This window comes from Canis lupus, chromosome 5 (genome assembly GCF_011100685.1).
Source record: "Canis lupus familiaris isolate Mischka breed German Shepherd chromosome 5, alternate assembly UU_Cfam_GSD_1.0, whole genome shotgun sequence".
In the NCBI taxonomy this organism is placed as follows: domain Eukaryota; kingdom Metazoa; phylum Chordata; class Mammalia; order Carnivora; family Canidae; genus Canis; species Canis lupus.
In genome coordinates this window covers 87304976-87328296 of record NC_049226.1, presented here as the reverse complement: position 1 = coordinate 87328296, position 23321 = coordinate 87304976, and the positions used below count along the sequence as shown (strand labels likewise).

Below are 23321 nucleotides of genomic sequence, written 5' to 3'. Positions count from 1 at the left end.
CACTGTGAGTCGTCTTGCTCCTGTGAGCCTAACACTCAGGGATCTAAAAGAGTGGACTTTGTAGGGACCCAGGGATTGATTAGCACACAGTGGACTTCCTTTGCTCTTGGCCATGGTTTCCTGAATTTCACTGGATCTCCTAAAAATACTGATAACTTCCCTGCATCTCATCTTACTTTGTTCTTCTCATCTTTGCCTTTTGGCAGAGCCACGTGTCGCCGGTGTATTAAGCATCTTGGCCGGGTAGTGCTCTTAAGGAGAGTCAGAGGTAGGAGCACCTATGTCCCTAGCAGGGAGATTTTTTTTTCCCTTTTCCTTTTTTCTTTTAATGTTTTGGAATATATATACTCTCCTCACTAATTTGACTGTCCTTATTCCTCTTTACCATCAGCATATTGAAGTCTACGATACATTTCAGGGTAGGTTTCCTATAGCTAGCTTTATCCTTTAAAGTCCATCCTTACCTGATGTCAGCTTCCTTCTTTTCTCTTTAAGTCCCATGGACTTTGCTAGTAGGTCCCCTGGAATAATATGCTAAAAACCTTTGCTACTTTTCTGTTCTCGGCCGCTCTGTATTACCATCACCTTTCTGAGGACGAAGGGCCCTGATAAGAGAAATGGCTGATACTAAAACTCCATGTTCTGTATTTACAAACAAGACCCAGCACGTACCCCAATAATGCATCTCCAGGAAGATCTTGCGCAGCCAACACTTGGATTTTAGATTCTCACACTGTAGTTCCAACCTTGGAAATTGTGCTTTTGAGAGATATGAATAAGTAATTCCTTGCTAATGGCCGTTGGCTTATTTTGGAAGGCATTCTTTTAAGAGATTAAGCAAGTGAGTAATATAATAAAAACAATGACTGCCTTTGGAAATGTGCTTCTTTAAATGACCCTCACAGTGTGTCTGTACTTGACTTCAGGGGAGTGCTGGTCTAGACTACCTCCACTTTGCACCCAGCACTATTTTTATGCCTCAGTTCTTGTTTTTCCCCTGCAGTTCTCCTTCAGAGTTATTATTTGAAATACTGTATTTTATTGATTCCAACATATATATGCATATATTTATTTTTTAATGTTTGAATATCTATGAAATAAGGCCATGTCTTATAGTTGAAGGCATGTATATTGTCAGCTTTTTAATGGGACGTTATTTTTCTCAGTTGGACATAAATTAATGGTATATCTCTTTAACAATATTGTATATTTGATGATATTAAAGTTTTAAAGGCATCAGATTAGAGTTGCCAGGGTTTACCCAACTAATATTTTGATGGTCTTCTCTAAAGGCTTAGCTGATAGCTTCTAGCCTTCTATAGTTTGAGAAAGGGAATTACAAGTGTTTGAAAACTATACATGAAATATCAGCAGTTTTGCCGGACCAATATTCTAGGAGTAAAGTGCAAGGCTTTGAAAGGCAGTAGGTGCGACTGGCGCGAAGGCAGATTCAGCAGCTTGGAGCCCCGTTTTGTGCCTGGCAAGTCAATTAACATAACAGAGCTTCAGTTTCCCCATCTGCTAAATGGCAATGATAATCCTTACCCTGAGTGTATGCATTTAGAAGCAGATGGATAGACAGACACACTGTAAATGATATAGTAGGTGCTAGAAAAACAAACTATTGTTTTTTTCTTGTGATTTGACATTTCACCCAGGCAGAGTAATCAAATACAGACTTATCTTAAAATAACTGCAGGACTTCTAAATAAAATCCTCAGCAGAGATGTGAGCATACTTTCTAATTTTTATAATCTTTTTTTATATTTCTCAATTAAGGATATTTTATAAGCGATCATATTTCTAGGCAATGTTAGATTATTCCTTGAAAATAACTTCTTACAAACTTAAACATCTATTTTGGAATACATACATATTTTAGAAAGACAGGCTAAACAGGATGAATATAGGGGCATAGATTTTCTTCTTTCTCTCCTACACAATCAAGATGTGAACTTTGCATAATTTCCTGTGTATATTTTAGTCATCTTACTTTGGGGAAAAAAGATAATGAATTTTAGATAATTGTCTCCTAACCATTCTAAAACTTTCTTCATTGAACTGTAGCCTACCAACATTTATAAGAAAGGCAAGTTTCAGATCAATTTACAATATATGTATCAGAATATGGCCAAGTTATTTCTTTATTTCTAAGATTTGAATCTATGCACTGATCAAAGTTTTTCATATATATACATATATATTACCGTTATACACAGTATGTGTTTATATCAATGTACTTTCCAGTTCCATTAGTTGATCTGTGTGTGTGTGTGTGTGTGTGTGTGTGTGTGTGCTAAAACCTCCTAAATGTGTAGGACATATTTGTTATGTTATGAAAAACATCAAGGATGTGTGCAGACATACTCAAAACACTAAGAGCCACATCATTAATATCTTTTTCGAACCAAGCATAGTCTTATGATAATAGATTTTATGGATCTCCACAAAATGTCTCATTGCATTTGTCTTCAAACATATTTGTGGCCATTCCTTATCATTCCTGGAAGTCAATTCCTTGTATATCTGACCATTATTCCTTAATTGTGATAAGTACCTCTGCACATAACAGTGTTTTCATTTTTGCAAAGCTTTATTCGAGCCCTACTTTTTTGAGAGACCTTCCTGATGAAACTAATCCAGTAATTACATATCTTCATAAAACTCTTGTATTTCCTGTCTCTAACCTTAGAAGATAAGTAAGACTACCAAATTCTGAGCTATTAGAACCATATGTCATATGTTTATGGAGTTCTTTTGATGTATGGGGATGATTTAATTCTTTAATATGTCCAGAAATCTGCCCAAACATACTGAGAAAGAGAACCGGTGATACTGTAGAAGCATATCTTTTAGTAATATTATCTAGTATTTTAATATGAATGAGATTTGGTATAATAATTTCTGGTGTAAAGATGTCTTCCATATGCATTATTCCTTTTGAAGGTTGATAAAGAAGACAAAGTACCTAGACTATCTCATAAGTTCCAGGTACTGCCCTTGGCATTTATCCTATATTCTTTCATTTGTTCATCACAGCAATTTCATTTTAACATTATCAAACACAGTCTGTTACAGAAAACTAAAAGCTCCATCCAAAGTCACATCTTCATTAATTGGTGGCTGCAGAACTTGTCTGATTTCAAAGTTTATGATATTTCTCCAAATACCACATGTTTACACACGCAGTATATTAGAATAGATGAATCCTTAGGTCACCAGCACTAACCCATTCATTTTGTAGGGGAGGGAGCTGAAGTCCACGGAGAAGTAAATCACAATGTGACCTTGATGGAACTAGCAATGACAGTCTGGCCAAGTGAAAGCATGAAGCTCAGAGAAAGATGACTGTGCTCAGCATACCAGGTTCAATATCACTTTTTTATCAGACTGCCCTAAGATAAACAGTCGTCAAAAGACTGAGAATAATATACTCAAGCAATAGAAAGAGAAAATTCTAGTAAGCAATCTATTAGGATGAAAGTAGAGACAATAGGTGACCCAGAAAGGTCCAAGGACAATAATTACTATATTTCTCTATGAAGTGCATCAGTACATTCATTCTGGTGGCACGTTAGGGAAGAGATAGAAAATGAAACCAATGCCATGTCCAAAAATCCACATAATACTATCCTCTAGTTGCCTGGGGCCTTCAATAAACATTAAACATTGACAGTTAGCTAAAACCTGGTCACTGACAAGTATCTGAACCAATGATGCATAGGAACTGAAAAAGACATAAACAATATATAACAAAGCTTGCATCAGAACTATAATGGAATCTAATAAACCTGCAAAAATAGAATCATTAGCCCCAGTTCACTGGCAGTGCTGCTGTACAAATTATAGTGATGCCTATGGATCAACTCGAATTTGGAAAGAACTCACCATCATGATCTGACTGTAGCCAGAAGCACATTGAGTAGTGAGGTTCAACTTGTCTGTCACAGCCATAGAGAGGACACCAGCCTGAAACTCCCAGAGAGATTTAGCTATCTATGACTATGGATGTTATCGCCACTCTTACCAGCCCATTACTTTGTAAAGATGAAAACTCTCTTTTCTGTAGGGCCAGTTTTACAAGTTGGGTAAGGTCTAAGAGGGAACTTTGTTTATGACAGTATAGAAGTTGGAATGTGTGTGATCATTCCTCCCTAAATCACAGTATTTTGCAGGCTAACCTGTGAATTTCTCCACTATATGACAAAAATCCATGTTAAATTATAGCCTTCCTTTCTATGAATTCAAATTAGTATAAGACTGAGTTGTGAGAACAAAAATACACTGTATGGGAGGAGAAATACAGTGCCTATTTTATTCACTACTTTGTTTGCAGTTCCAGGGGAGTGACTAGCACATGGTAGGCACTTAATAAATAGGTATTGAATGAATGAGTGAATTAGGATATAATGTCTCTTACAAATAACCTCAAAGGATAATGGGGGAGATAGTCCTTGACTCGTGTGTCTGCCTTCACAGTTACCACACTGTCCTGTAGAAAAAAAGCAAAGAAAACACATTTTGTAGCAACTGTTAAACTTTCCCTTGCTCTGCTCACAGATGAGGGGAAGCTGAGTTCTTATGAATGATTGGAAATTAGCTAGATAGAAAATGGAGGGAGCAGAAGATATGTATTGCAGATAAAGGGGAAGGAGAGTCGATTTTTTAAAGTTTTTTTTTAAGATTTTATTTATTTATTTGAGAAAGAGAGAGAGCATGAGCAGGGAGGAAAGGTAGAGGGAAAGGAGAAGCAGACCCCTTGCTTAGCAGGGAGCCCCATATAGGACTGGATCCCAGGACCTGGCCTGAGCCAAAGGCAGACACTTGACTGACTGAGCCACTCAGGTGCCCAAGAGAGTGGACTTAAAAAGCATCATTGGTTTTGCATGTTCAACTCAAATAATGTATAAGGAATATAGAAGATGAGAACAAGGTAGAGGGAGAGAGGGATAGATAATAGAATTGAGGAGAGAGAGTGCCATTCATCACTGCCTTTTTTTAAAGCACACCATCATTGATTTTTAAAATACATTTAATGTTCCATAGTTAGCATTGAAGATCTTCACAATCTGGATTATTATTGTTGTTGTCTTACTAAGGTGCTCTTAGGTCAAAAATTCTATCATTGTATCAACTCTGAAATGTTTCATTTGCCTGCATATAGAGAGTTGTATGCCATCGGATCTAGAGATAGAAAACCCAGCCCTATGGAGACCTATAATTTTTAAGTCCTCTTTATTTCTATCCTTTGATTATGTATATTATGGTAATGAGGATTATATTCAAAGAACAACTTCAGTTACCCACATATTCTCCTTTACCATTTCTCTTCTCTCTTTGCTTTACTCATGGCCAACATGTTCAATCACTGGCCACTCAGGTAAGGGGCAGTTAAATAGCACAGCATTAATTATCACCCAAATGCCTTATTTTAGTTTATTAATATTTTTGTTTGTTGCATTGGGTGTGGGCATGAGTTTGTTGCACTGGGATGAGAGAGATTCAGGAAAATTGTAAGAAGAAGAGGAAAAAGGGGGGAAAGGAAACTCATATTTATTGAGTATCTTCAATTTACCAGACACTGAACTTAGCACATTTTGTTTTGTTTTGTTTTACTTAAATTAATATTTTCCTGTTCAAAACAACATATGGGTAATTATTCTTTCCATTTTATAGATAGATGTTCAAGATTATTCAGTTATTTGTGAGAGTTCTCACAGATCATAATCAAAAGAGCTAGGATTCAAAGCAAAATACTCAACCATGAAGCTTGTGCTTTCTCTATTCTACAGCACCTCTCTCCTAGTATTCATTGTAATTCATCCCAAATCAACTTTTAAGATGTTTATCTATGTGAGTGTCCCCTTTTCGGCTTCCAAATTCTTTCTCTGCTTTCTCTATCCACTTTAATAAACCAAAGGATCCAAAGCACATGATATGTGTTATTCAGGTCACATCCCTAGATAGAATGTCATGTATGCCTAATGCTGTGTCTATGAAGTGCTCAAAATTAATTCAAACTCCTGTGCTGGAAAGGAATAAAATGATTGTCAACTACATTTAACACTTTTTTAGAAAAGGAGAATTTGCATCTCCTGACAGCTCATTTTGTTTCCACATTCAATTTTAATATTTGCTTGTGCTTACCAAAAGGACAGTCATGTTTATTTGGCACCCACAAAATCCCCAGACCTATTTTTATACTTGTAAGTAGATTCTAAATCAGTAAACAGCATTATTTTTTAATGGCACAAACAAGAAAGTGGTCCAAACAAGATTTGATAAATAAGAACCATTTCTCTGAGTAATTCTTTCTACTCCTCCTGATGTTCTGTTGATCCCTTTCTTTTTTCAATTTTTTTTTCTTTTGAAGCAAAAGTCTCAGAAAGCAAATTCTCAAAGAAAAGATTCTATGTCCTAAGGCATCTTTACAATAACTGTGAAGACTTTAAGGTAACTAAGCATATGCCAGTTTATCTCTTGGTTTCTCTCTTTCAAAAATCTTCAGAATTAGAATGCTCTGTACAGACCAGAAACGATCTAACAAATTGACTGAGGAGTTCTGACTTAATTTATCACCCTGAATAGCATATGGACAACCACATATATGTCTATTCCATGTATCTAAGTTATATCCCTGGTAGTCAGTAATCTCAGCATTAAATTGTCTCCCATAATATACACTAAAAAAAAAATAATAAATGCTAAGAGCAGTTCTACATCTAAATAGAGCAATAATTTTAGGATTTTTAATATTTGTAAAGGAAATTCTTAACTTCTGAAAACACTCTCGAATTATGATTTTAAAAGGAAAGCAATCCAAAAAGATATGGAAACTATACAAAATAACAAGAGTTTTATTAAAACTATTTGAGCAAAGAAAATCTAGTTTTCTGAACCAACTCCACAATCATATGCAACTTGGAGAATGGAAGTACAGATCTGTTATCTATTTTTCTTAGCTTGCACATCATCCTTAATTACAGTTTAGACGACAAAATGAAACATAAATGGCTTTTTATCAACGGAACATTGCTGGAAGCATAAACAATAAATTATGAATTACTGAAGCAGAAGCCTTTTGGATCATGTATGCATAATGCTATTCTGCATATTTGGGATCCCAGTTGGACCTCCTGTTTCATGCAAATTGAGTTCTACCTTTTGTGATTCAACACTGCCATGCCTCATAGGGGTCAGAGCTGACACCCTATATGGAAAAGATCTCTAGTCAATGTTTCGTGCTGTGTGGTGCTGTGGAAAAGTCCTCTATGTGAGCAGAGCAGACAGGGTCACCATACTGCAAACATACATATGTAGGTATTCATTATCGCACTCATACCAGCACACGGTTTTCACTTGTTGCTTAGGTATGGTTGCCTGGGAAACCCAACAATAATGGCTGGGCTGTGACTGAGGGATAGAGGCTTTTGTGAAGGCCACTTGAGGAAAGGCGTTATTTTGGAAAGTCCTGTGCTAGCTTCAAAGCAGCCTGGTGTAATGGAAGAACTCAAGGAGCCCCGAGGAGGCCGGAAAGAGGACGATTGGCTTACAAAGTGGAACCCCTGGCGCTGTGGATCATCGGGAAGACCTGTCAAATCCAGTTCTGCCCAGCTCAGGGCACATCTGGCTTAAGGAAGATGAGAGAGGGGCTTTGTCCGCCTCAGCACCTATATCCTCAGTACAACAGAGGCGTGCATGCAGATTCAGCCTGAGGAAAGATGGAGGACAGAAGGCCAACTCTGGCTGGCCTGGGAGCAGGGGAATCCACTTCCACCTTCAGGCTGCAAATGTCAGTTTTGTGGTGAGAGCAATGAGAGCTAAGTAGACATTCTTCAAAAGAGCAAAGGAAGATTGTCTTTAATCTTCCTTGCAACACGATTCCACAGGGTATGTGTGTTAGGAGGTTGTGAGTGTTTGAAAGCACTTGACATGCCAGAATGGAAAGTAATCCCTTCAGATTGGAAGTTGGGGTCAGCTTCTGTGTGGAGAAATCCAAGTTTCATGTTGGCAAAGCAGACAGAAAAGAAATCTTTTATATCCAAAAACAGATCCAAAAATCAGGCAGCTATTTCCATGGCTAGCAAATATTTTTAGTTTTCCCCACCTTATCCTCCTCTTCCTTTATTTTTTTTTTCTTTTTCTTTTGTCTTTCTATTATAATACTCTTTAGATTGTAACACGTTACTACGCAGGTTTCTTGCAATGCATTCAAGTCAGTATGAAGGTTTTCAAAGCTACCAATGAGACCACTTTCATAATTACCTTACAACATTCAAAAATTAACAGAGTTCAAACTGCAAGGAGACCTAGTTGAGAATAGCATGGGGATTTAGGAATTAATAGATTAATAGGGATCTTGTTCCATTTACTGATGAATGTTTTCTCATGTGCCAGACATTGTGCTAAGAGCTGTCTAGCACATCGGTCACACATATCTATCACAGCACACCTGTGGGGTAAATAGGTATTGTTTCCTGATATTATTGATAAGGCAACTAGCGCTTAAGATTATTGGCCTATAGTCCATGTTCTTCTAAGGGATGCACTGAGGGGATAAAAACACATAAAACACACTGCTTGAAATTGGCCAGTCAGTTGAGATAGAAACCTCACAAAACGAAGCATGAATTATATTTTAAACAGGTAAGCATGTTATAGACATTGAGATAACCCAAGACGCATTTATTCCAAAGCTCTAGTCAGCATTAACATTATCCAAATTAACTGTCCCAATGATATCTCTAGAGTGAGGTCCTTATCAATAGGGTCTTGGTCAAAAAGGAGATACCAAGAAGAGGGGAAAAAAATATTAGTGGTATCAGGTACCCTGGTTCCCCTGCTCTCTTCTCTTAAGTCTACCAAGCTGTAATTAAGTTCAAGTTTAGCATCTACATCTTTCCTTTCCATAATATCCTCTCAGGAGCAAAGTTTTATGTTTTTCCTCATTTCTCTATACACATGATTCAAATATTTCGGCATAAAACATGAAGACTCCCATTTCACTAGACTGCTTTCTGGCAATTCCAATCAAATCTTTTAATTGCAGTCCAGGCTGGAGAAGATCAGGTTTCTGGCAGACCTGAAATGTTCTGTAAGCAAGATATTTCTGTATCTATAGAAGGTCCATTTATCTTCCCTGTCTTGTTATATGTAATTGTTGAGTATCTTACATTTTCACAGTTAGAATGGAAGCCAATATGACATATGGTCAGCAAAACTCCTCTTGCTTTTAAATTCACCCAACTGGAAGGTGGAAAAACCAATGACTGGGCCATATAATTGACCAAACTTAAGGTGCTATGGTTGGTGTATATGTATATATATATATATATATATATGTTATAAATGACTCATCATATTTTCGACCTTTGCTTTCAACTTTATCAGTATTGAAAGTTGCCTTCTTAATGTGGATGAAATGTGAATCTCATACATTCAGAAAGAGAATTATTTGTGAAATCACTCAACTGTGTAGGAGATAAGAGACAGCTAATTTCTATCTCATTTTGTCTTTGATTATAAATTAGTCAGCTGAAAATTGCAGAAGGCCCAATCTATATGAGGGAGGAGAAAGATCACAGTAACTTCAAGTTGAATGACGTGGCTACAAGTTCCTCAGAAAATGCCAAATACTAAAACCATCTCCCATAAGAATCTAATTAAATGGTGGGATCGTCCACTCATCAATTATGAATTTGGATATATTGGCTCTCTCAAAATCTTTACCTTGGTACTTGTAAATCATGACACTGCCAGTGGAGAAACATCAGCTGATGCCTATTTTAAAGTCCATCTTATGTAGAAAAAAACAATTCTAAATATGATTATACCATTTCATTCTCCCCATCTTTTTTTATTAAAATTCAATTAGCCAATATCATTAGTTTCAGATGTAGTGTTCAATAATTTATCAGTTGCATATAACAGCCAGTGCTCATCACATCACATGCCCTCCCTAATGTCCGTCACCCAATTACCCCACCCTCCCACCCACCTGCCCTCCAGCAACCCTTAGTTTGTTTCCTATAGTTAAAGGTCTCTCATGGTTTTTCTCCCTCTCTGATGACTTCCCAATTCTCTCCATCTTTCAAACACAAAATATACCATAGTTTTAAAATAAATCATGTCTAGTATTTGGACTTTTTTTGGTATTTATATTCTCTTATCATTAACAGGGAATGGGTAATAGGCTAACAAAATAGTCATTTATCTATCTACTTATCTATATATCTTTGACATTTTAAATCTGACAACTTTTTCCCATTATTTTCATTGTTTCTACATATGAAGAAGGGACCACTTTTTTTTTCCTATTTTTATAGTAACTATCCAGATGCCAAAAAGTTTGAGGTCTAAGGAGCAAAACTCATGAATTCCTGATCTAGGAAAAGGAAGATAGAATATAAATTATACATATCTATTCCAAAGACCAGTGGGCTCATGATTTACTCTATGGAGATGTTGAATATTTGGATCCTAAATCCAAAATCACAGTGAACATATGTCCTGGTTTCCACAGCAACCCATTTCACTTTAAAAAAATGTCGCAGTTGGAATAATAAATTATGTGGTCAGTCTCGGCAAAATAAACACACAACTTAAAATAAACAATTGTGGCACAGAGAGTACTCTTTCCACAAAATTTTTGCAACACCTGGCATCTTTTTTTCCCAATTATTTCACACACACACAAACCTGTGACATAAATAAAAGTGGAACTTCCATTTTCTAGTTTCAAAACAAAACAGATAACACTCAGTCTTTTAAATATTCTATTAAAGGGCTTATCGAAACATGTGATAGGCCAAAAAGAGGTTATCTAAGTGTGTAAACTGTTTACTTTCTATTGATTCCAAAATTAAGTGAAAGCATGCAAAACTCATTTACTGTCGAACTAAAATCTCCTCTTCAATAGGTTTAGGGCATTACAGATATACTACAACACCACACTTTTCCATACACCCCAAAAAACCTCTCCTTCACTCAACACATGTTTATGGAGTGCCTTTGATGGGTCATACTTATGTTACAGGCATATCTTGATATTGCATGCACGGAAAATGCCAAGAAGCTCAGAACCTTTGGGATGGGAAAACACTCCTTCATAGAGAATTTTTAAATGTAGGGCATTTCATATGCAAAAATAATGACTGATACCTATTAGCTCACAATCAAAGTGAGAATGGACCACACTTATGCACAGACTTTTAGTACAGCTTGGGATTTCTGAGTTGGCTTTCATCTTAGACATATCCATGTGACTTCCATAAAAAAAAGAATGTTGTTAGCTGAAAAACAAAGACAATGTATTTGGATTACAGTTCCTGATTAGGGGAGGCTAACAAAGGAGTACTCCATTTTGAGGAGAGAGAACAGGATTTTGTCTCCTTAACGTTTGGAATAGTGGAAGCCAGCTGAATACTATCTGTATAATGACTTTGTCATTTCATTTTTGGTGATGCATTCACACCTATCAGAGCATTCCCCAAAGAACTAAGTAGCACTCTGTTAAAAGGTAAGGTCATAATGTATTTAACAAGAGCCATAAAATGTTATTTTATTTCATGGAGGAAATGTTAGCAAAATTCACTACCTCCCTGAAACAGAACATAGCAAATAACCCAAACAAATGTCATGAACCAAATTTTATTCTTCTAATTGGCTATAGCTCTTATGGAGACCATTCAGAAATCCAAACAAGTACCTATAGTAAAGCCGAGAGACAGCTTAAGACAATGCATTTATTTTGCTAATCATTCCAAATCAGCTGAAACTAAGACTTACATATACCTGGGCCAAAATAAACAGTGAAAAATGCTTGTTGAATATACAGCAGCTTAGGAAACAAAAAAATATACAGATGAGATAGACTTTTAAAAAGAGAGAGAGAGAGATCTATGACCTTCATGTGTAATAGACAATAGTTAAGGGAAATAGTTAATCCAAACTCGGTTCTCAAGAAATAATGAAATGGATTAAATGTTCTCCACGAGTGAAAGACTTAACAATAAAATCAGTTTATATTAGCTCCAAAATAATACTGATAAGGAGTGTCCTTCAAGAAGGATTTCCTGATCTAATTGCTATTATCAAAGTTGGTACAGGCTTAAAACAAATACCTCTAATGTGTACCCACAAATCAGGCAAAATTAGGATAGGCTTTCCCTAAAGACTCGGTAAACATTCAATTAAAACTTAACGACTGCGAAGTATAAGCCAGTTCCTTCTCTATCAGATATCTCAGTATCTAAAAATTCCTGGAACTTTCCCAGGGGTTAAATCTTACTGTTCATTCTTCAGAGTAAGGTGATTGAGGTATTCCCTAGGATAAAATTAACTTTCACATTAACAATTTTCTTATCTATTGTTTCAATATTGGAAAGAGGAAGTGATGTAATTACCGAGCCGCTAGGCTGATAAGCTAAGTTTCAGTTGCTCATGGGTGAACAAAAGTTATTTTACTGATATGTTCAGTCAAATTATCAAATCACATCCTATCTTCCAATTTATGTTCAACCCTGTTTCACAGGGCTAATATATTTACCTTCATTTTTCTTGATGGTAAAATTCGGATTGTTGACCATTTCTGGAAGAAGACTGTATAAGAAATAATGTCCGTTTTTGGGATCATCTTTGTCCATGGCACTCACTGTTTGAATAACCTGTAACATAAAACTTGACATCAGCATTTCTGATGACATCAGAGGGCTTATACGGACTTTTAAGGTGAGTGACATCTCTTTAGTGGACTAATAGTGTGGTCCAATATTATTTTTTTTTTTTCAGTTTTTCTGAGTTGTTGTGGATGGTTTGTGCCAAGAACAAGGAGAAACATTTATCGCATTAAAACCTCAGCTTTGATAAATAGATAAGAATTAAAGTCATTACCTTTGTGTCCACTTGGTGTCTGTGGCTCAAAATAGCAAATTTAAGGCTATTTGAAAATTCCACTGGGTAATTACAGGTTTCTTTCCAATTTGAGTATTTACAGGCATCTAAAATGAGATTTGGAATTGTTACAGTGATTGTAATGTGGCTCTTGGGAGGATCTTGGAAGTAAAGAACTTGAATCTTGAACCCTCAAAACATCTCTTTGTACTCATTGGCTACAAATGTTTGCCAAATAGAATGTTCCTCGGCACAAACATCCCTGCAACAAACCTTTCTGAAGAATTGCATCTTTTCCCTCCCAATAATGAATACTGTTTTTAAAGTGAGTGGATAACACATGCAAACAATGCTTTGGAGTGTATCCTGAGATGAATAAATTATAGGGATTAGGAGAATTACCACTGTGCAGAGAACTGTTTGGATAGATACACATACTTGGAATTGGTGCCGGTTGAATGTGCTTATTTCATTTGCAAAGCTGCATTAACTTAGTGCTAAGTTGTTTCTTGGGATGTCAGAGAATCGGCTTAATAATTCGTATTTATGATTCTGTGATATTAATCACTTCAATATGAAACACTGGACAACAGTTAATATAGTAAAAATTATAATTTATACTACTACTGTAAATAGCTACAACATAATTTCAACAACAAAAAAAAGGCCTGTAAAACATGACAGTTAAGGTGATATCAGATATACCGTAGAAAGAATTAACAGGGAAATGCTCTCAAGTTTATGGAATTTAGAGAACATAATGACAATATCTAATATATTAGGACTGTTTGAACAACAAGGTCCCATTCAACTTTGCCAATTTCACTAAAGATAAAAAAATAGATCATTTCTTTTTGAGAAAAGGGTATCTTTGCCTTGTAACTGATCATATAAGTAGTTGTGAGAACCACAATAGCTGTGACTTTTGCATTGTATCGAGCACATACTATATGGTGAGCGGTGCATTAAGGTTAAGGCGTAAAGACATAACTTCTCTCAACTTCCATTCCTTCATTTTTAAATTGGGACATATTCTTACCTGGTAGGTGTTTTACTTTTATTAAGGACCTTGTAAAATGTCTTATCATCGTGCTTAGCTCGAGTAAAAATATAACAAAAAAGTAGTGCAAAATATAACCTATGATTAAGACAGTGAAGCAGTCATCAAAGTGATGGACTCTGAAATGGAGCAGCCCTCATAGAAGCCATAGTTTTACCGTTTATTCATTGCATGATACTGAGGGAGTTACGTTAGTCTTTCCGAAACTCAGTTTTCATGGATTCCTAAAATTGCAAATAAAAAGTACCTTTCTCATCGGGCTGACATAAATTCATGTCAATCTCTTAATATAGAATCTGGTTCCTAGTAAATGTTCAATGAATGTCAGCCATTGTCCTTATCATTATTGTCATTTTTTTATTAGAGTCACTACCATTTATTCATGACATAGTCCCATGAGAAGTGTAATGGCTTTTGTTACCCAGTTAGCTAACCTCATCAGATTAGATGGCGATATAATTATATTTACTGTATCTGAACCCTAGCACCTTTGCCTTGACATTTAAGTGCAGAGAGATACCCTGGGATTCTAGTTTTATAAAAAAAAAAAAAAAAAAAAAGAATGGAAACCCAAGGGATGAAGCTGAGAAACACAAAGAACTCTTTCATGGCTAGCCTACATGTACACATATTTAAGAGAAGGATTGGACAGGAATCTTCTTTGAGGCAGTTATAAAGAACAGAAGTGGGAAAAGTTATCTGTGAGCATATGGAGCATTCCCTTCTCTCTTTATCCAATTTTGCTTCAAAAGGACTCCAATGTCCAGGTGCATCAGTTGAAAAAGTAACTCTTGAAGTGTGTGAGCACAAGTGAAGGGCAATGCAAAGAGCACTTCTTGATATCCTGGAGTGAAAACCACTCATGGCTAAATGCATTCTTATGGTGTATTTAGTGGATAGATCTCCTCTATACCATTACTAATCCTTCTAAATAATCTGCATGAAAAAGACTCATACGTGCCAGCAAGTGGATCTATGTGAATTATTTCATTAATTAAGCTACCAGGACCAAAATAATAGATGCAATAATTTAGGTTACCTGCATCAAAGGGTATAATTACCTGTCATGCCAGGTCTCAGAAGTTTGGTCTAAGCATTATACCTGCAATGGATATTTTTTTTTTCACCATCTATTTAAACCAGGAACTCTGTTAGACATACAACTTCTTGAACCTACTGAACCAGAAAGCCTTGGGGTGGGACCCAGAAATCTGCATTGTAAACAGCCTTCTAGGTGATTCTGATGCATGCTGAAGTCTGAGAGGAACTGTTTTTCACTAAGGGAGAAGATTGGTGTTTACAGCTTCCTCATTATTATTCATTAGGAGAGTTTGTATTGTGTTGGGGAAAAAGTGATGAAATGGTGAATCTTAAAATCAACTTCCAAATAACCCATGAACAAGCTAAGAATTTGGCTTAAACCATTTTTGACACTTCATTTTATCTTAATGCAGATGCCTACTGTCTAGACATTTTATCTAAAAGTGGACACTCGGTAAATCACTTGAAGGACTTAATGCTATTAAAATGCATGAAGATACTCCTATCTAAAAGGCTGAAATTTTCACTGATGTAATAACATCTGAATACACTTAACTTTAAACAATAGGAGAAAAAGAACAGATTTATTCAAAGAAGTACACTCTACAGAGATTTTATAGGCACACTGAGTAGATGGCAAATGAAAATCACACGCATTTCCCCAGGTGAGCTGCTATGATGTCAGTTAACTTTTAGATAATTGGAATACTGTTTCAACGGAAATGACATAAAAATTTCTGGGGAGGTCATAGATTTTTAGGAGTATGTATATAACATTTAGTGTAAATATTTTTCCTTTCTACCAGTAAAAGTTAGGATGCAATTGAAAAATCTAATGTTTAATAATTTACTGTGAACTAATTTTAAGGGAAGCTGAAAGTTTATATATAGAGAGAGACACCCTGATATATATATGTGTATATATATTATATATATTTGTGACATATATAATGTGTATCTATATACATATATAAACTGGTATACATATTACATATATATATTATATATCTGGAATGTTGGGATAAGGAAATGGATTTCAGGGTCAAGCTTTGAATTCTATGGGAGCAGACTATCCTATTTCTTGAGATTACTAGTTTGAAATGAAATAACCTAAGGCATGAACTAAAAGAAGAAAAATTTTGAGCATTATGGGGCCACATCATAATTCTGACCATTTTATTAAAAATGGATTTGTTGTTTATCAACATCAAACCTTAGATTGTTTTCATTAGCAGAGATAAACTTTAGACTATTTTATGTTACTTCAAAAATATTAAATAACAGTGGGCTATCACTGTGTTAACTTTTTGAAAGGCAAACATCCAATAAACAAATACCTTTCTGATGATCCGATCTGTTTACAACCATTAAACTATCATGGGATCGGGGGTGCCCAGGGGCTCAGTGGTTGAGCATCTGCCTTCAGCTCAGGTGGTGACCCCGGGGTCCTGGGATCGAGTCCCACATCGGACTCTCTGCAGGGAGCCTGCATCTCCCTCTGCTTGTGTCTCTGCCTCTCTCTCTCTCTGTCTCATGAATAATTAAATAAAATTTTAAAAAGAACTATCATGGGATCTATTAGAAATCTCATAAGATTCTACAGATATTACTAATTGATTTATTCTTAGGTATCAGGCATAATTATATATGATTGGTTGGATCTGTATCCCCCTCACAGCTGTAAGAACAGAACATGATAACTATTTAACATGTATTGCATAAATGAATGAGTGAATAAACGATGTCAGCATATTTTATCATCATCACTAATTCTCACATAACCTTGAGAAGTAGGTATGAAGAGACGATTGGGACCCTAGTGCATAAACGATTTGATATATAACATTTGATCCCAGATGTATCTAATAACTACCTGCACCCTCCTGCCCCGATACATGAGGCTGCCTCAAAATCTTGTAGACACTCATACATTCTGCACACATATTTCAGCTAAATCGGGGCTTAGACCTTCGATATCTTGGAGAGCACATAACATTGCACTCATCCGTTATTGTTCTTGTTGCTCATGCACTTTGCTTTGCGGGGATAAAGGTCCTCTTTTGATTCTGACACATGGCACCACAGAATGAACACTTAGAAGTCAGAGTTCCCTGTGAGTGTCGACAAGGTGAGAGAGGACTTTTGCAGCTTTAGGAATGCTTTCCAAAGCTTCTGGAATATACACCTGTGCTCTAGGAACACTCCACATTGATAGCCAAGGTAGTATCTGCAACCACAGCACACTGTCACTTTCTCAGATGGAACTTAATTTCCTTGTTTCTTGGCAAGTCTTTCTGTGGAGGTGTGAAATGGAAGGTGGTGGAAAGTGGGGTGAATGAGAGGGAGCCAAAGCTGCTGCAGGAAGGACAGCATGGTCTTTGGTTTTCTATTTATTCGTCTGCCCATTACTGCCAGCTTACGCCTGATTACCAATATTAGCTTTCCTGGAGTACTAATTTTGTTTCTTAGAGCAGGAGTTTTTAACTTGGGAAAGGTTGATCTATGAATGACCATCCTATGGTGCAAACCTTTCAACTTGAAAGTGAAGTTGAATGAAAGCACACATAGGAGGGGAAGGTCCATAGCTTTTCCCAGATGATCAGTGATTTCTATAACTGAATGAAATAAAATAGGTTAAGTACCATCCCCTAAACGAGGGGTCCTTGAAGATAAGTTATGCACACAAGAGAAGTCAAGTCATAACAATGATGATAAATTAAAAAAAGGAAATACTGGAATTTCAGAAATTATATTAAATCCACACAATGACCCAATTATGTTCCATTATTTCAAAAATGTATAATATAGTTCAAATATAAGCACTGTGCATAGCTATTTAATGGATAGTTCCTGGATATTTGTTTTATAATTGCATGGTAATCCAATCTCTACCAAGACTTTTTTTTTTTCCTACCTGGAGTGTTTTTCCATTCACCTGCCCCCCCCCCTTTTTTCCCCATGAGGACATTCTTGTCTTTAAAAACCATTAGGTGGCTGTTCAAAGCATATACCATGGGAGCCTGACCTATGGAAAATACAACAGGAGGCTACAGCTATGATTTGATATGTCTCTTTTAAAGACTAAGTGAAATCCTTAGTCCTTTGGGCAGACATTGGGGGGCTGTGCCTGCATAAACTCATTTATAGGCCTTTTGATATTTTCTTCTGTTTCTGTTTCCTTCACTGCCCTTTCTCTTCCTAAAGCTAAGGTGAGGTGAAGAATGTGTTTATACAAAGTCTGGAGTTTCCAGTTTCTCATGCCCTTTTTTTTCTTCTGGACTCTGTATATTGCCTGTGTATTTTGTGCATCTCTGAATTAATGTTAAAGAATATTCCATCACTTGCTCTGCTTTGGAAACCTCCATAACAGGGTAAAACCCACCGTTTCTAACATAACTGAGAAGACTCAGCTTCCTTTCAATCTTTTCTCTCCATCTTCCATGATACTACTTTGCAGGAATACTTCCTGATGCCTCCTTAACATCATAAACATCACTTCCTAGGCTGAGCCTGTGTGGTGTCATTTATCCTCCTGGAGCAGGATTTTTCTGACCGAGTTCCATATACCACTATTAACAAGTTTCCTCTGAAGGAAGTTGGAAAGATTTTATAATCAGCGGCGTTTGCTAAATGCCAAAGATCACATAGCCCTTCATGACTCATATGCACCTATAAATGCAAGGGAATCTTAGAGTTAAACAAAATAAGCAGAAGGCAATGTTGTGAATGTTTTAATCAAGTGCTTTGCAACCTTACGAGGTACACCACATACACACACACCCCACACGCCGCGCCATATTACGGATGTGTTACACCCTACAAGATTTTCTCAGGCACCCCTTTGAGAAATGCTATCCTCCAAAACTCCATCTGAAACCTAAAGGCCTGGAGGATTTCCCGCTTGTGTGGAGGCATCGTGTCTGCATAGCTTGGTGGTCACTGCATCGCTTGCATGTGCATCCTTGCCCTTCCAAGAGTCCGTCAGCTCCTTTGGTACCACATCTTAACCAATATCTGTCTCTAGCACAAAGCCTAGACCTAAGGTCATGTACTATCAGGTGTTGATTTTACTTTCTTCAAAAACACGATCAACATGGCTTCTAAGAACAAATGGAAAGGAGCATACCCATGCGCCCGCCTTGCTTCCATCCCAAATTCTCGTTCAGTAACTTATAGGTTGAATATAGTACAAAGAAAATATATTTGTATGAAATAGACCAAGATTTTTAAACAAGCCCTGATACCATTGTCTCTTTGGATCATTGATCTCACTTAGGTTAGGGGCCAGAAAAAAACACATGGAATTCGGAATCCCAGAAGAGGTTCAGCCGGTATGTACATCAGCTGCAAACATGACTTCACAAAGAGATTCAGACTGTATGTGTTCCTGTAAGTTGACTCGAACATATTTGAAAAAAAAAAAGTCAACTCACAAATTCGTATGGAGAGGAATAAAGTACAAGCCTTCCCTTCAATCAATAAATAAAATAGTAGGAAATTATCAGAGGAAGAGTTATCCCAATATAAGGAACTAGATTGTCTTGTTATATTGACCCATTGAGGGACTATTTATAATGTTCTCCTCCAAATCAAACTCATGTAAATATAATAAGAGCAAAATAACAAAACAATGCTAATGAACTATATTTTGCTTTTTAGATTATGAGATTTGCTAAAATATATGCTAATAATAAGTATAATAATACAATTACTTATTAAGTACTTGATATTGCACTAGATATTTCTAAAATACGAGAGTTTAGTAGATGTTAAGGCTAAAGGTCACAAAATTAGTAAATGGCAACGCTGTGACTCACAGTTTGTTCTAGTTTCAAATCCTTCCACTGTATTTTTTACTTATGTTTTCCCTTCTGTCAAAGGTGAGCTCTAAAAGTCATACTTCTGTTAATGACTATCTTGAATACGTTTTGTTACATATAATTTTTCCCAAAAAGCATTTTATGCATTCTACTAATTTACCATCTCCTTTCTCCATCCCCCAAAAATGAAAATAGTATTTTATGCATTTTGTTGAGGCCATCAATTTCATCTGTTTTAAAATCAATCCTGTCTCCCTCTTGTGTATGCAGATAGCTCCTGAAAGATGCCTGCTGGCAGGGAAGTTAAAATTAAATCTCCTAAATTTATTGTTTCATGAGTATTATAAAATGCCATATTTTAGATTCACTGTTTCACATTTATTAGAAAAAGACCAACAGAAATTTTAAAAATAAAGTAGCGAACTCATTCATTGCTGGTGTTTATCAACGGACAATTATTTTTACTTTTCTCCCTAAGCTTTATCTATTTTCACTGGAGATTTTGTGGAATGCTTGTGGATAAAGTGTCTTTATTGGTCACAGGAGCTGGGTTTTTTCCTCTTTGAAAATTGCTCACTCTTAATCAGAATCTTACTTCTAAGAAGTGTGCCACACAGGCAATGGAATCTCGAGGTCTGCTTCCTTGGGAAGCACCGAGAGATCCTAGAAAGTGCAAGGACTTGGGAAACCTATCTGTGCAACTTTTAATGGCCTTGGGGAACCCCTCACCCTTTCTCAGCCTCAGCACCCTTATCTGTAAAATGTGGTTGCCACACACCCCCACGAAGCTATGATGTGACTGCATGTTGGACACCTGTCCATATTATGTCATTCACGTAAGCGCACAGCTTTCACAATTCCTAGTCTCCATCCCCCCTGCCACCCCCTTAGATCAGGCTACTGCCATCTTTTGCAATTACAGCCTCCTCAATGTTTTCCTGCTTAATTGCATGTGTGTGCCTTTTATTCAAAATAAGATTCTCTTTGTCCAAACCCAGTCTTGCTTATTGCACTCCTATGATTATACTTAGCACAGAGGTCTTCAATTCTTAAAAAAGAAAGCAAAAACAAACAAACAAGAAAAACCACCAAAGTCTTTCTCCCTTTGGGGTCTTTGTACAAACTTATCCTGCTAGCTAGAAGGCTCTTGCTTCCAGGTCTTAAATACCTAACCTTTACCTATTTTTTTTTTCAGTTTCAGCTTAAATGATACCCATTTAAAAAGTAACTTTCTCTGACAACACTATATAAAGCAAATCTCTGTTTTTCTTTGTTCCCCTCTGTCTAGTTGTGCTAATGTTTCATTCAATCTAGTTTTCAAAAGTGAAATTATATTACAGATTCATTCTACTTTTTTTTTTTTTTTAATAAGCCCTTTTCCTCATTAAGTTCCATTAGGGGAGAACATTTTTGTCCTTTTTACATTGTTTCCCCAGGTCATATTACAATACTTAGCATCTTGTAGATGCACAAGAAATACTGTTCAACAAGTAAATAAATAAGTGATCTTTCATTTGAAGAGGTTGGTTTGTGCACTATGTGTCTGTGAGTAAAAGAAGGGTTTCCATGGTAATATCTGAGAAACTAGTTATTGAGATATTTGCCACTGCTGAATCAAATGAATTAGAACTGTGATTCTAAAATTTTGTGAATATTCATTACATGTCAAGCATTGGCTAGATACATATCTAGAAATATAAGATGTTATTTTCTTCCTTTTTTTTTTTTTTGTTGGACCTATGGTATTCTTAGGATAAGCAAGCATCATGTTGGTCAGAGACAAAAGAGATTGATTAAAAGAGGTAAATTAGAGCCTTTTTTTTTTTAACCCAGACGTCATTAACTTGATGCCAAACAGCACACCTCAACTTCTTTAGAGAGTGATAAAGCTCCAATTATTTGCCACTGGGTTTATTTATAGTAAAAGGGGAAGCTCCTTCCTGAAGGAAAAAAAAAAAAAAAAGAGCTGAAGCAGTCTGTCATCGAACTAGTTCCCAAACAATACAATATTCTCTGTGGCTAAATAAGAGACCTTGACTCATACCTGGAAATACATTCTCGGTGTAGTCCTTGCATCAAGCAACCGTCTGGAGCAAATTATCCTAATTACATATGTATGGTAAGCAAGGGGTTAGCATCTGAAACAAAATCCTAGAAAGACTGTACTAAGGGGACAGGTTATGGAGGGCCCTCCGGCCAATACTGGTCACTAAAGTTCTCTGTTTTTTTGCATGTTTGGTTCTGAGTGAGCTCTTGTCAAGCACACTGAAGGAAGTTGCTGGTCTCTCCACAGCTGTTACCTGCTCCTCCACCCGTCCAGCCAGATTACCATTCTCTTCAGAGAGAACCCGGTTTATCCCCAGCTGACTCCTTTTCAGCTCTTGATAGATGTTTCCTGTCTCTGGTGGGACGGGTCCTATATTAAGAGGTTCTTTCAGAAAGAGAGCTCCATTTCCCTTCAGCTCTTCAGCCTCCTTTCTGCCCGGAGGATTTGGGGCATGTTCATGCAATTCTATGATTTCTAATTTTATTACGTGTTTGCCAGAGAGAAAACTCTAGAAGGGAAAAAGACTGTTGTTTAGTTGTTTAGGGTGTTGTTTGCCACTAAATCCCCAGTACCTCCCCAAGTCCTGGTACATAGCTTGAGTTTAATAAAAATGTACTGACTGACCCAAGCCTGCCAACCTATTAGACATATAAACTGTAGTTACATATTTTGAAATTTTTTCAATTTCTAATTTTGAAATTCTAATCCAAAACATCATTTCTGTCTTGGCCAGTAGGGAGGAGTCAGTGGAAAGAATCTTTTTTTTTTTTTTTCTGTTAAACTGAGGATCAAGTGGTCAGTAGATGATCAGATCATCCCATGATTGAGTTGGAGACTAAAGGTATCTTAAGACTTTGAGTTGAGATAAATTACCTATAACTACTGGGGAAAATTTTATTTTAATAGAAATAACTAGCAACAGAAAATACCATATTAATGTTGCTTATGTAATGGAGAGGTTATTTGAAATGATTCTAGTGAAAAGCGATTCACACAGATTTCTGTATAATACGGACTATGAACTATTTCTGTCATGGGTGGTTGTTACTTAAGAAAAAAACTCAAGAAAATGTCATCTTTCCCTTCACAATAATGAAAAGGTGGGAAAAGCAGCCAGGAATCCCAATTCTACTTTCAAAGTGAACCTATGACAATTCTAGCACAGATGCATCACGTACTGGAGGTCTATGAATGGAGAAGAGGAAAGTGGCGTGCTTCCTTCCGTGTTAAAATTATTATTTATTACTTGATTCTTTAAATGAGTCCAGTTCAGTGGAAAAGGCTAATCAAGCATAGTAGGATTCTCTGTGTTCACGTTGATGGTGGTTTTCATCTCGTGAGATGTTTTAAAAACCTCCTCCTAGAGGTGTTCTCAGTCCAGAAGGTTTTTACAGACTGAGTTTTTTTAGTGGCTTGCCCTTGATTATGACTAGCGATCTCCAGCTGCATCCTTTCTCAGGAA

At 36.5% G+C, this 23321-nt stretch overlaps 1 protein-coding gene across 4 annotated transcripts in view; it reads right to left on the bottom strand.

Moving 5' to 3' along the window:
* The window catches only part of CDH8 (cadherin 8), a 341945-nt gene that overhangs the window by 40905 nt on the left and 277719 nt on the right, over positions 1–23321 (bottom strand). For all 4 annotated transcript variants that reach the window (XM_038538794.1, XM_038538793.1, XM_038538795.1 and 1 more), the window contains one exon: positions 12548–12665. In XM_038538794.1, the coding sequence (XP_038394722.1) occupies positions 12548–12665 (118 nt within the window). The remainder of the gene's footprint in view (positions 1–12547; positions 12666–23321) is intronic.